The sequence below is a fragment of the Lynx canadensis genome, chromosome F1 (assembly GCF_007474595.2).
Source record: "Lynx canadensis isolate LIC74 chromosome F1, mLynCan4.pri.v2, whole genome shotgun sequence".
Lineage (NCBI taxonomy): Eukaryota > Metazoa > Chordata > Mammalia > Carnivora > Felidae > Lynx > Lynx canadensis.
The window spans coordinates 6508925-6524625 of NC_044319.2; the positions used below are offsets into that span (position 1 = coordinate 6508925).

Consider the following 15701-nt stretch of genomic DNA (forward strand, 5'->3'; position numbering starts at 1 on the left):
GAACTGGACAAGAAGAAATTTGTTTCCCAAAACCACTGACAGGGAAAAAGGAGAGGGTTTCAACACCAACAGTTTTCTATAAATAGTGGAGTACAGAGGTGCCTGGGTGGCTCAGTCGGTTAAGCATCCAACTTCGGCTCAGATCAGGATCTCACAGTCTGAGTCCATCTCCTGTGATGGACTCTGTGCTGACAGCTCAGAGCCTGGAGCCTGCTTTGGATTCTGTCTCTCTCTCTCTCTCTCTCTCTCTGCCCTTCCTCTGCTCACACTATATCTCAAAAATAAATAAACATAAAAAAAAAAACCCCACACACACAGCGGAGTGCAGAATCTGAAGTTTCAGAGCTCAGTGCCTAGTAGTGCTCTGGTGAGGAAGCAGGGTGAATCCCCAAGGAGCGGGTAGTGTGGTGTAAGGGGTCCATGTGCCACACAGGGAGAGAGGGTTCCACTACTTGGAGTGCATTTGGTAGAGGCAATATGGCCTCTCCACAGGCAAAAGTCTCAGCAGGCCCCAGAGAGCTGCCATGTTTACTGATATCAGAACAAAGACACTAGCTAAGGGCAACAAACCCTGGCGATAGCTATGTGTTGGGATTTACCATAAACTTTGAGCCTCTGCTGCTGTGTGGTCTCCTGCGAATGTTTTTTGGGACAATCAATACCTGGCAATTGTTCAGCAAGACCCTCCCCCAGAGGATCAGCATGGGTCTGAGCCACGTGGGTCTCTGAAGTGTAGGGTTTTGAAACGCAGCCCCATCTGAGATAAAACTCTGGAGGGAGGTGCCACTTGGCAAGAGAGCAGCTTGGATAGGAGAGTAAAGGTGGGGAGAGGATGGAAGCCTGAGACGAAAGAGGAGTGATTGATCACACATCTGTGAAGGTACAAAATTCTCACTATAGAGACTAGACAGTGGGGTGAAGCCATTTTCACCCCCAGCTGAACTGCAGTGATCAACCCCAGTGAGCTAAGCAGTACCATAAAATGGAGAACGGAGCTGTTACAATCCCTACCCACCTGCACTCTCCAGGCACATCTCCACTAGGGCAAGTTGGCCTGAGAAACAGCAGTAGGCCCCTCCCCCAGAAGACCAGAAAAAACCCTTTCCATCCACTTAGTCTAAAGATGACAGTGTACTACAAAGTTTCAGTTCTAGGGGAAACTGGATCTACCTCTATTTGGGTTGTTTCTTATTTGCTTGTTCATTTTCTTTGCTTATGTTTTTGATTATGTTGTGGAGTTTGGGTTTTTTTTTCTTTCTTAGATACAGAAAGAACCATTAAAAAAAATTTTAATGTTTATTTTTGAGAGAGAGAAAGACAGAGCACAAACAGGGGAAGGGCAGACAGAGTTGGAGACACAGAATCTGAAGCAGGATCCAGGCTCTGAGCTGTCAGTACAGAGCCCAACACAGGGCTCGAACTCACAAATGGTGAAATCATGACCTGAGCCAAAGTCGGATGCTTAACTGACTGAGCTACCCAGGCACCTCAAGAGCAAAATTTGTATTCTATTTTATTTTTTATTTTATTTTATTCTATTCTATTTTAGTATTTAATTTTTTATTTTTAATTTCTTTTTCTTTTACTTTTTTTCCTTTTCTCTTTTTTCTCTTTTCTATCAAACTTTTCTCAGGAAGCACACGAAACACACCTAGATTATAGCTTCCTTTATTTGATTTTTTTGTTTTGTTTTAATTGTTTAATTTAAATTTTTTTTTCTCTTCCTCCAAAATGACAAGATGGAGGAATTCACCCCAAAAGAAGGAACAGGTTAAATGATGGCTAGGGATTTAATCAACACAGATATAAGTAACATGTCTGAACTAGAATTTAAAACCACAATTATAAGAATGCTAGCTGGGGTTGAAAAAAGCATAGAGCACACCAGAAAATCCCTTTTTGTAGGAATAAAAGATCTAAAACCTAGTCAGGCCAAGATTAAAAATGCTATACTGAGATGGAATTTTGAATGATGCCATGATGGTGAGGATGGATGAAGCAGAGCAGTGAATCAATGATATAGAAGATAATTATGGAAAATAATGAAGCTGAAAAAAAGAGGGAAACAAAGACAAAAGATCACAATACAAGACTTAGAAAACTCAGCTACTTATTAAAGAGAAATTACATTTGTATCATAGGAGTCCCAGAAGATGAAAAGAGAGAAGAAGGGAAAGAAGGTTTATATGAACAAATTATAGCTGAAAACTTTGCTATCTGGGAAGGATAAAGACACCAAAATACAGGAAGCACAAAGAACTCCCATGAAATTTAATAAAAGCCAACCAACATATCATAGTAAAACTCACAAAATACACGGTCAAGAAAGAATCATGAAAGCAGCAAGGGAAAAATAAGTCCTTAACCTTCAAGGGAAGACAGATCAGGTTTACAGAAGATTTGTCCACAGAAACTTGGCAGGCCAGAAAGGAGTGGCAGGATATATTCATCAAGCTGAATGGGAAAAATATGCAGCCAAGAATTTTTTATCCAACAAGGATGTCATTCAGAATGGAAGGAGAGATAAAGAGTTTCCCAGACAAACAAAAACTAAAGGAGTTCATGACCACTAAACCAGCCCTGCAAGAAACTTTAAGGGGAACTCTTTGAGTGGAGAGGAAAAAAAAAAGAAGACCAAATCCACAAAGACTACAAAGGATCAGAAAACATCACTAGAAACACCAACTCTACAGGTAACATGATGGCGCTGAATTCATACCTTTCAAAAATCACTCTGAGTATGAATAGACTAAATGTTCCAATTAAAAGACACAGTGTATCAAAATGGATTAAAAATAAAACACAAGACCCATCTACATGATCCCCACAAAAGATTCATTTTAGACCTAAAAACAACTGCAGATTGAAATTGAGGGGAGTGAGAACCATCTCATGCTAATGGACATCAAAAGAAAGCCAGAGTAGCCATACTTATTATCAGACAAACTAAATTTTAAAACAAAGACTGTAACAAAAGATGAAGAAGGGTATTATATAATAATAATTACGGGGTCTCTCTACCAAGAAGATCTAATAATTGTAAATATGTATGCCCCCAACTTGAGAGGACCCAAATATATAAATCAATTCCTCACAAACATAAAGAAACTCATTGATAATAATACAATGATACTAGGGCCTTTTAACACCCCACTGACAACAATGGACAGATCATCTAAGCAAAAAATCAACAAGGAAACAATGGCGTTGAATGACACACTGGACCAGATGTACTTAACAGAAATATTTGGAACATCCTAAAGCAGAACTCATATTCTTCTCAAGTGCACATGGAACATTCTCCAGAATAGATCACATACTGGGACACAAATCAGGCCTCAGCAAGTACAAAAAGATCAAGATCATACCAAGCATATTTTGAGACCACAACGCTATGAAATTTTAAGTCAACCACAAGAAAAAATGTGGAGAGACCACGAATACTTGGAGATTAAAGAACACCCTACTAAAGAATGAATGGGTTAACCAAGAAATTAAAGAGAAAATTAAAAAGTACATGGAAGCCAATGAAAATGAAAACACTACAGTTCAAACCTTTCGGGATGCAGCAAAGGCAGTCATAAGAGGAAAGTATATAGTAATCCAGGACTACCTAAAGAAGGAAGAAATGTCCCAAATACAGAACCTAACCTTATACCTAAAGGAGCTGGGAAAAAAAAAAAAAAAAACAGCAAATAAACCCAAAAACAGCAGAAGAAGGGAAATAATAAAGGTTAGAAAAGAAATCAATGATATCGAAATCAAAAAAACCATAGGACAGATCAACGAAACTAGGAGTTGGTTCTTTGAAAGAATTAACAAAATTAAATACCCCCTAGCCAGACTTATCAAAAAGAAAAAGGAAAAGACTGAAATAAATAAAATCACAAATGAGAGAGATCACAACCAACACTGCAGAAATACAAACAGTCATAAGAGAATATCATGAGCAATTATATACCAACAAATTGGCAATCTAGAAGAAATAGAAAAATTCCCAGAAATATATAAACTACCAAAATTGAAACAAGGAAGAAATAGAAAATTTGAACAGACACATAACCAGTAAAGAAACTGAATCAGTAATCAAAACCTCCCAACAAACAAGAATCCAGGGCCTGATGACTTCCCAGGGGAATTCTACCAAACATTTAAGGAAGAATTAATACCTATTCTTTTGAAACTGTTCCAAAAAACAGAAATGGAAAGAACCAAATTCACTCTATGAGGCCGGCATTACCTTGATTCCAAAAAAGACAACCCCACTAAAAAGGAGAATGACAGACCAATTTCCCTGATGAACATGGATGAAAAATTCTCAACCAGATACAAGCAAATTGAATCCAACAATACATTAAAAGAATTATTCACCATGATCAAGTGGGATTTATTCCTGGACTGCAGGACTGGTTCAATACCCACAAGTCAATCAATGTGATATATCACATTAATAAAAGAAAGGATAAAGGGGCACCTGGGTGGCTCAGTCTGTTAAGTGTCTGACTTAGGCTCAGGTCATGATCTCACAGTTTGTGGGTTCGAGCCTCGTGTTGGGCTCTGTGCTGACAGCTTCGAGCCTTGAGCCTGCTACAGATTCTGTGTCCGCCTCTCTCTCTCTCTCTCTCTGCCTCTCCCCTGTTTATGCACTTGCTCACTCTCTCTCTTTCAAAAATATATAAACAAACATTTTAAAAACTAAATAATAAAAGAAAGGATAAGAACCACATGATCCTCTCAATACATGCAGAAAAAGCATTTGACAAAATACAGCATCCTTTCTTGATAAAAACCCTCAAGAAAGTAGGGAGAGAAGGAGCATACCTCAACATCATAAAGTGCATATACAAAATACCTATAGCTAATATCATCTTCAATGGGGAAAAACTGAGAGCTTTCCCCCTAAGGTCAGGAATAAGACAGGGATGTCCACTCTCACCACTGTTTTTCAACATAATACTGGAAGCCTAGCCTCAGCAATCAGATAACAACAACAAAAAATAAAAGGCATACAGACTGGCAAGGAAGTAATCAAACTTTCACTTTACAGATGATACTCTGCATGGAAAACCTGAAAAACTCCACCAAAAATCTACTAGAACTGATATATGAATTCAGCAAAGTCTCAGGATATAAAATCAACTTTGAGAAATCTGTTGCATTTCTATACACCAATAGTGAAGCAGCAGAAAGAGAAATCAAGGAATTGATCTCATTTACAATTGCACCAAAACCTATTAGATACTTAGGAATAAACCTAACCAAAGAAGTGAATATCTGAATGCTGAAAACTATGGGACGTTTCTTAAAGAAATTGAAGAAGACACAAAGAAATGGAAAAACATTCCATGCTTATGGATTAGGAGAACAAAAATGTCTGTATTACCCAAAGCATTCTACACATTCAATGCAATCCATATGAAAATAACATCAGCATTCTTCACAGAGCTAGAACACAATTCTAAAATTTGTATGGAACCAGAAAAGACCCCAAATAGCCAAAGCAATCCTGAAAATGAAAACTAATTCCAGACTTCAAGATGTACTACAAAGCTGTAATCATCAAGAAAGTATGGTACTGGCACAAAAACAGACACTTAGGTCAATGGAACAGAATAGAGAACCCAGAAATGGACCCACAGATCTATGGCCACCTAATCTTTGGCAAAGCAGGAAAGAGTATCCAATGGAAAAAAGACAGTTTCGTCAGCAAATGGGAAAACTGGACAGTTACATGCAGATGAAACCTAGACCACTTTCTTATACGATATGCAAAAATAAATTCAAAATGGATGAAAGACCTAAATGCAAGACAGGAAGCCATCGAAGTCCTAGAGGAGAAAACAGGCAGCTACTTCTCTGACCTCAGCTGCAGCAACTTCTTACTAGACACATCTCCAGAGGCAAGGGAAACAAAAACAAAAATGAACTATTAGGACCTCATCAAGACAGAAAGGTTCTATAGAGCAAAGGAAACAACAAAACTAAAAGGCAGCCTGTGAAATGGGACAATATATTTGCAAATGACATATCAGATAAAGGGTTGGTATCCAAAATCTATAAAGAACTTATCAAACTCAGCACCCAAAAAAAAAAAAAAATTAATAGTAATCCAGTGAAGAAATGGGCAAAAGACATGATAGTTACCTCTCCAAAGAAGACATCTAGATGGCTAACAGACACATGAAAAGATGCTCAACGTCATTCATCATCAGGGAAATACAGATCAAAACCACAATGAGCTACCACCTGTCAGAATGGCTAACATTAACAACTCAGGCAACAACAGATGTTGGCAAGGATGCGGAGAAAGAGAATCTCTTTTGCACTGCTGATGGGAATGCAAACTGGTGCAGCCACTCTGGAAAACAGTGCAGAGTTGCCTCAAAAAATTAAAACTAGAACTATCCTACGACCCAGCAATTACACTACTACATATCTATCCAATGAATACAAAAATGCTGATTTGAAGGGGCACATGCATGCAACCCAACGTTTATAGCAGCACTATCAACAACAGCCAAATTATTGAGAGTCCAAAAGCCCATTGACTCATGAATGGATAAAGAAGATATGGTATATATATACAATGGAATATTACTCTGCAATCAAAAAGAATGAAATCTTGCTATTTGCAACAATGTGGATGGATCTAGAGTGTATTATGCTAAGAGAGATAAGTCAGACAAAGACAAATATCACATGATTTCACTCATCAGTGGATTTAAGAAACACAACAGATGAACATAAGAGAAGGGAAGGTAAAATAAGATAAAACCAGAGAGGGAGGCAAACCATAAGAATCTTTTTTTTTTTAAGTTTATTTATTTTGAGAGAGAGAGAGAGAGAGAGAGAGAGAGAGAGAGAGAGAGAATGAGTTGGGGAGGGGCAGAGATAGAGGGAGAGAGAGAATCCCAAGCAGGCTCTGTGCTGTCAGCATGGGCCTGACATGGGACTCGATCCCACAAACCACGAGTTCATGACCTGAGCTGAAACCAAGAGTCGGACACTTAACTGACTGAGTCACCCAGGTGCCCAACCGTAAGAAACTGTTAAATACAGAGAACAAACTGAGGGTTGCTGGAGGGGAGGTAGGTGGCAGGATAGAACAAATGGGTGACGGGCATTAACGAGGGCACTTGCTGGGATGAGGACTGGGTGTTACATGTAAATGATCAATCACTAAATTCTACTCCTGAAACCAATACTACACTACATGTTAACTAACTTGAATTTAAATTTAAAAACCCCTCTGAATTATAGCACCATGCTTATGTTGCTAAATGCCTCATTTCACCTACACAAGCAAAAAGCAGTAAGCAGTGGGGGTAGGGGTGCCTGGTTGGTTCAGTTGGTTGAAAATCTGACTCTTGATTTCGGCTCAGATCCTGATCCCAGGGTTGTGGGATCGAGCCCTACGTGAGGCTCTGCACTGAGTGTGGAGCCTACTTAGGACTCTGGTCTCTGTCTCTATCTTTCTCTCTCTCTCCCCGCTTTGCCCCTCTCCCCAGCCTGAGCCCTCTCTTAAAAAAAAAAAAAAAAAAAAGCAGTACGGGTAGTAATTCTATATCTACAAAGTAACAGACGACCAACGTTAAAACAGACATCAAGGTCTCCTGACATATCTGCAACAATAATTTTGATCGTCTGCATTATATTTTAGTTCATGTGAATGTTAAAACATAACTCTCGACAGCTGTGTTTTTTCCATAATTAAGGCTGCAATTGACTTCAGCTAGTTTCCTTTGTTCATGTAGCAAAGCATGTTGCACTTTTACCATTGTCTCCTTCCCCTTTGGTGTTACTCCCTTCTCTGCCCTCTGCTTCCCTTGTCTGCCTGATTTCCTTTCTCACTTCACTTCCCCCTTCTTCCACTTCCTTGCCACTGTATAAATACTGAAGACTACGAATAATCAAGTAGCTGTTTGCTAAGTGACTGCATATTGGGAAGAAAACCAAAAGAATGTACTAATTTTTTAAAATGACTGAATTCTAAGTACTTTTTATATGGCTATATCACCTTAAATTGACATTGAATAAGCAATTAAGATGGAACTTTTAACTACTAATATTGATAATAAATAATATAACATAATAATATAAATATTAAGAAAAAGCCTTCCAGGGAAGGGAAAACAGCTGACCGCAAACTGAAATGTACTGCAGAAAAATAACCTGAAACACTGATCAGCCCACTTTGTCATTCAGATTTAACACAATCAGCTGCCTCTAAATAGTAAATTCTAACACAGACCTCAAGGATTACAAATGAAACATCAGGTCAGGAAAATTTAAAAAACTTCAAGGTCAAAAATTAGAGGACACCTAGGTAAAACATTAAGACACGCATGTTTTTTTCTTAACAGGACGGATTTGCTAATGATGACTAAGCCAAAATCCACTGTAAAGCTGTAGCAGGCAAGTATTAAAACTTCCCCATGGAACCCTGACTTTGTTTCAAAAAGCAGAACAAGCTGTGATTAACTGTGTCCTACAGCAAAAGCGTAAGTAAAAATTTTAAGGTGACAGTACCTCTGAAAAGTCATAAGGAGATATTGAGTTTAAACACTACTTAAGTATCATCACAAGAATTTTGTGTCCTAGAATTATAGAGATCCTCGAATCCGCTGTTGTGCAAAATATGGCACATTCATCTTTGTGACTCAAGGTCTCAACCCAGACCGACTGCATCAGACTCTCAGGGGATGGCACTCAGGAATCTGCACGGTCAACAAATATCTCAAGTGATTGTCACTCACGTGGAAGATTAAGAACTGCTAATATAGCTGAATCCTCTCCATTTGCCAATAGAGGAACATGAGGTGAAGCCATGTTGGAAAACCCTGTAAAATCCCTCGCTAACCCGCTTGTTAGGGACAGTGGGAAGACTAACATGCTTGATCCCTGGACCCTCGGGCCAGGGTTCCTTCTGCTCCTCCATTCTGCCAATCAGACTGATCAGAATTCAGAGCACGATTGGAACCCTTAGGGAAATACAACAGAAATCCAAGCTCCAGTTATACAGTTTCTGGATTTAGCAGAGTACCTCCTATGTAATGCACTTCCTGCTTCACCCTGCTGTTTCCATATGGAAAAAACATCAACGGTGTGCTCAGGGAGGAAACCAGTGTGGATATGAGGCATTGCTACATCATTTCATTTGAGGATTCGTCCCACCACGGCAAATCTTGATTTTTGAGGCCCAAGCGAGCAACGGCAGAGTACATGTGCCAAATTTCAAGTGGAGGATTTCAGCAGTTCAGAGGCTGGTCGGGGAGGGTAGGAAGGAACGTTCAAACTAAAATATAATTTATGGTTTAAAAACAATGCTCACAGATGCATCCAGAAGTGTTTGTTCCTTCATTGCTTCCTCTTGTCTTTGAGATTTCAGCTCTTGTTGGAGACTTTCATTTTCAAGCACAACTACTTGTACCCTGTTTTTCATTCCAGAGAGTTCCTCCTGTAAAAAGCAGAAACAAATAGCAAATGCATTAAGCATTTTTAAGCACTGTTAATTGCTGTTTACTAAGTGATCCAACATGCTATAAAGCATGGAAAACTTATGCTCTCTATCCACTTTCTGAATTATTATATTTAGAGAAATAAAGCAACTCAAACACTAGCTAACAAACAAACAAACAAACAAAACAAGAGGCTAGGGAATACAGTAGAGGGTCTGCTAATGGCCGTATCACAGAAATGTGTGATTTCTGACAATTTTTTTGTAGGCTTAAGAAAGGCTTTAATTAAAGGGCTTATCTAAAAGACTTTTAAGAATAAGGTAGACTGCTGAAAAATAAGATATATTATTATTCATGCTCAAATGCTAATAACTTGTTGAACCTGATAGAGTGACTAAATAGATAACAGGACTCTGAGACAGAAAGGCATGGAAAGTTGGAATAGTTATCCATGAATTGGTAGCCAGATGGAGGGAAATTATGAGTGACATAGTTTGGCAGAGAGTTCTTTAAGAGTGCTTCCTTAGCCTGGTGAGGAATAATACAAATGATTACAGATAAATAACAATTAGAATAGCTATTGAGTGGCGTCTCACTCTCTGAAAAAAATGTCACAAAAAAAATCAATGCACTGATGGTACCATATTTACCTTAATCTTCATTACCAGTATAATAAAAAAACATATTAAGCAATATATGCAAATTCTATTTCAATTATTTTATTCAGAAAACAAACCCAAAAACCAAATCTGAGCTCGAAAGCTATAATTAAAAAAACACTGCAGACTTGCAATTTTTGGTCTGGCATATAATGAGCTTGGAAGACATCATTCTCATCTTTACAACAAGAGAAAAGCTGAACAAACCAAGAAATCAACCACTCTTCTGAAATCCGTCAGAGAACCGAGGTCACAGGGAAAACTTCCATCCACGAAATTTGAGAGACAGACCAGTCTCTGAGAATCACAACCTACCTGAGCAGAAACTTCCAGGGAAACCAGTACCAGGAGAGGGAAAGGTCAAGTGCGATTGGTGAAATGCCAGAAGCTCAGGGTGGACAAGTGTGAGAGTTAAAAATGCCAGAAGGACGCAGTCTAAAGGACCCAGGAGGACCCAGTCACAGTTTTGTGAGTTTTATCTTTAGGACACTACCAGGTTCTTACAGTAAAGACTAGAGACAAATCCCCTCAATCTCCTCTAGTAGGAGAGGAAAAATAGCTACCTTGAAATATGCCCAAAGCATTCTATTCTTAGAAAGGCCTGCCTCGAGAGAAACTATTTTACCAGAACCTAAACAGCTAGGGCTTTTCAGAACCTACGTGACCTGAGGGAAGGGAAATACCCAACTCCAGCTCACTCAAGCCTTCTCACTGCACGTTAGATGAGAGGGTGAGGCCACTTGGGTGGCTCAGTTGGTTAAGCATGTAACTCTTGATTTCAGCTCATGTCATGATCTCATAGTTCGTGAGTTGAAGGCCCACCTCGGGCTCCATGCTGACAGTGCAGAGCCTGCTTGGGATTCTCTCTCCCTCTCTCTCTCTGCCCCTACCCCCATGCATACTCTCTCTCTCTCTCTCAAAATATATAAATTGAAAAAAAAAAAAAAAAGATGAGAGGATGACTGAGAAGCACTTGTGAAGGTCAAAGCTAAGGGGCACAGACTCATTAAAAGATGGAAACCTAACCATACGACTATAAAATGCCTCCCTTGCTCCCACATCTAACCACCACATCAAAAGGGTGTCTGTAAAATAACAAAGGAATACAGTAAAATTACACATCTCAGACTATATTTAAGAAGAATTCTCAAGGGAAGCCCAAAGATAACAGGGGAGACATAAACCAGGACACTAGAGGAAATTTTAGCCTCTGACACCTATAATAACACAAAACAGTAAACACAGCCCAACTCCTACCAAGAAAAACATAATATCTCACACTAAAAAACTATTCCCTCAGTTCCTTCTACTATATCGTGTCCAGTATTCAACAAAAAATTAGAAAGCACATGAAAAGACAGCGCAGTTTCAGGAGACTAAGCAAGCTCAGAACAAGACTTGAATATGGCAGTGATCTTGGAATTATGAGATTGGGAGTTTAAAATAATTATGATTGATACGTTAAATGTTAAAGGGTCTGATGGGAAAAGTAGACCACATGCAGGAACAGATGGGCAATATAAGCAGACATGGAAACTCTAAGAAAGAATAAAAGTGCTGGAAATCAAAAACACTGTAATGGAAATGACAAATGCCTTTGATGGGCTCATTAATAACAGACTGGTCACAACCAAGAAAAGAATCAGTGAGCTTAAAGAACTGCCAATAGAAACTTCCCAAAAGAAAATACAAAGAGAACAAAGAATGAAAAAGACAGAAGAGAAGATCCAAGAAATGCGGGACAATTATAAAAGGTGACAAAAGGGGAAATATTTGAAGGAATAATGACCTAGAGTTTTCCAACATGATAGTCACCAAACACAGATCCAGGAAGCTCAGAGAACATCAAGCAGGATAAAATAAACAATAACAAAAAAAAAATCGGGGTGCCTGGGTGGCTCAGTCAGTTAAGCGTCTGACTTCGGCTCAGGTCATGATCTCGTAGTTCATGAGTTTAGGCCCTGCGTCAGGCTCTGTGCTCAGAGCCAGGAGCCTGCTTTGGATTCTGTGTCTCCCTCTCTCTCTTCCCCTCACACTCTTGTCTCTCTCTGTCTCTCAAAAATAAATAAATGTTAAAAAAGAATTTTAAAAAATCTATACCTATGCATAGTATATTCAAAGTGCAGAAAGTCTACACCTATAGAGAAAGGTATAGGGAAGCTCAGAGAACATCAAGAAGGATAAAATAACAAAAAAATCTACACCAATGCATATCACATTCAAAGTGCAGAAAATCAAAGACAAACAGAAAATCTTCAAGGAAATCAGAATTTTTAAAAAAAAGCAACCTTACTTACAGAAAAGATAAGAATTATATTGGACTACATGTAAGCAAGAAGACAATGGAATGAAATATTTAAAGTATTAAAAGGAAAAAAACCCACCAACCTAGAATTGTATATTCAGGCAAATTAACCTTCAAAGGTGAGGGGGAAAATAAAAACTTTCTCAGATAAATAAAAATTGGGGAAATTTGTCTCCAGTAGACCTGTCTTGCAAGAAATGTTAAAAGAACTTCTTCAGGAAGGAGGAAAATGATACAATTTATAAGTTCAGGTCTACAAAAAAAAAAAAAGAAAGAGCATTTGAAAAGGATTATATGCTGATAAAATATTTTATTTTTCTTAATATTAACTGATCTAACATATAACAGTTTGCTCAAATCACAGTAGTAGCACTATATATAGTGATTACAGTGTATGAATAATTGAAATGAATGCCAGCAATGTTGTAGAGGACAGGAGGGAGGGATTGGAAACACTCTCTTACAAGGACCTTGCCCTACCCATGTAGTGGTATAGAGCTATTTGACAACAGCCTTTGATTATTGATCAGTGTGACTGCAAACTCAAGGGCAGCTACTTACAAAAGTAAAAATAGTTCACCTGGTATGCTAAGAGAGGAGAAAAACTGCAATCATATAACATACTCACTTAAAACCAGAGAAGGCAAAAAAAGAGTAGAAGAGAAGGAAAGAAAGAAAGAAAGAAAGAAAGAAAGAAAGAAAGAAAGAAAGAAAGAAAGAAAGAAATAACAAGGGCAATGAGTAGAAAACAGTAACAAATATGGTAGATATTATCCAACTATATTGATATCCAACTATATCAGTAATAACTTTAAATGTCCATGGTCTGAATACACCAATAAAAATCAGAGACTGTAAGAGTGAATGACAAACAGGACACAAGTATATGCTGTCTATAAGAAGTTGACTTTAAATATAAAGACACAGATTGATTAAAGGTAAACGGATAGAGATATACCATGCTAACACAAATCAAAAGAAAGCTGAAGTAGCTACATTAATTTCACACAAAATAGACTTCATACCAAATAAAAATATAAGGGATAAAAGGGAGCATCACACAGTGATAAAGGGGTCAATTCTCCCAGCAGACATAATAATCCTCAACGTGTTTGTGTCTAACAATAGAGCATCAAAATACACGATACAAAAACTGATAGAACTGTACAGAGAAACAGAGGAATCCACTATTTAAGCTGGAGATTTCAATACCCCTCTGTCAATAACTGAAAAGACCCAGAGATCTTGCAGATTGGCAAAATATCATATAGTTGAACTGAACAGCACCATCAATCAACCGGATCTAATTTGGCATTTACAGAACACTTTATTCAACAACAGAATACACATTCTTCTCAAGCTAACAGAACATTTCACCAAGACATACCAATCACATCCTGGGTGTAAAAACACACCTTAACAAATTAAAAAGAATAGAAACCATAAAAAGTATGTTCTCAGATGACAGGGGAATTAAACTAGAAATCAATAACAGAAAGAGAGTTGGAACACTCCCAATATACTTGGTAATTAAACAACATTTCTTCTTAATTTTTTTTTAATGTTTATTCATTTCTTGAGAGAGGGAGAGAGAGCTAGAACCAGGGAGGGGCAGAGAGAGAGAGAGGGAGATACAGAATCTGAAGCAGGTTCCAGGCTCCGAGCTGTCAGCACAGAGTCCAAGGTGGGACTTGAACTCACAAACCGCGAGATCATGACCTGAGCCAAAGTCGGATGCTTAACCGACTGAGTCACCCAGGCGCCCCTAAACAACACTTCTAAATAGTATACAGGTCAAGGACAAAGTCTTGAGGAAAATTTTAAAATATTTTGAACGAAATAAAAATGGAAATACAACTAATCAAGATTTGGGAGATGCAACACAACTAGTGAAAAACATTAGAAAAGAAGAAAGATTACAAATCAGTAATCTAAGCTTTTGTCTTAGGAAACTTTCAAAAAAGGGGGAGCAAATTCAATCCAAAGAAGATATAATAAAAATTAGAGTAGAGATCAAAGAAATTAAAAATAGGATAAATAAGGAAAATAGGAAATAAGATACCTAGGAATAAACCTAACCAAAGGGGTGAAAGACCTGTACTGTGAAAACTATAAAACATTGGTAAAAGAAACTGAAGAGGACACAAAGAAATGAAAAGATATTCCATGCTCATGGATTGGAAGAACAAATATTGTTAAAATGTCTATAGTACCCAAAGCAATCTACACATTTAATGCAACCCGTATTAAAATACCAACAGCATTTTTCACAGAGCTGGAACAGACAATTCTAAAATTTGTATGGAACCACAAAAGCCCTCAAATAGCCAAAGCAACCTTGAAAAAGAAAAGCAAAGCTGGAGGCATCACAATTTCGGACTTCAAATTATATTACAAAGCTGTACTGATCAAAACAGTATGTTATTGGCACAAAAACAGACACATAGATCAATAGAGCAGAGTAGAAAACCCAGAAATGAACCCACAGTACATGGTCAATTAATCTTTGACAAAGCAGGAAAGAATGTCCAATGGGGAAAAGACAGTCTCTTCAACGAATGGTGCTGGGAAAACTGGGCAGCAACATGCAAAAGAATGAAACTGGTCCACTTTCTTACACCAAACACAAAAATAAATTCAAAATGGATTATTAAATATCCAAATGTGAGACCTGAAACTGATAAAAAAAAATCCTAGAGGAGAACATAGGCAGTAACCTCTTTGACGCTGGCCATAGCAACTTCTTTCTAGATATGCCTCTTCAGGCAAGGAAAACAAAAGCAAAATAAACTATTGGGACTTTATCAAAATAAAAAGCTTCTGCACAGTGAGAGAAACAATCAACAAAACTAAAAGGCAACCTATGTAATGGGAGAAGATGTCTGCAAATGACATCTGATACAGGGGTAGTATCCAAAATATATAAACAACTTATAAAACTCAATACTCAAATAACAAATAATCCAATTAGAAATGGGCAGAAGACATGAACAGATATTTTTCCAAAGAAGACACACAGATGGCCAACAGACACATGAAAATATGCTTAATATCACTGACCATCAAGGAAATACACATCAAAGCTACAATACAGAACTACAATGACGTGTCACCTCACACCTGTCAGAGTGGCTAAAATCAGCAACACAAGATACAACAGATGTTGGTGAGGATGTGGAGAAAGGGGAACACTCTTGCACTGTTGGGGGGAATGTAACTGGTGTAGCCACTCTGGAAAACAGAATGGAGGTTCCTCAAAAAGTTAAATATAGAACTACC

At 38.0% G+C, this 15701-nt stretch overlaps 1 protein-coding gene across 1 annotated transcript in view; it reads right to left on the reverse strand.

The window, feature by feature from the left end:
* The window catches only part of SDCCAG8 (SHH signaling and ciliogenesis regulator SDCCAG8), a 247243-nt gene that overhangs the window by 208840 nt on the left and 22702 nt on the right, over positions 1–15701 (reverse strand). Inside the window, 1 exon segment of the mRNA XM_030302262.1 lies at positions 9332–9457. Coding sequence (XP_030158122.1) covers positions 9332–9457 — 126 coding nt within the window.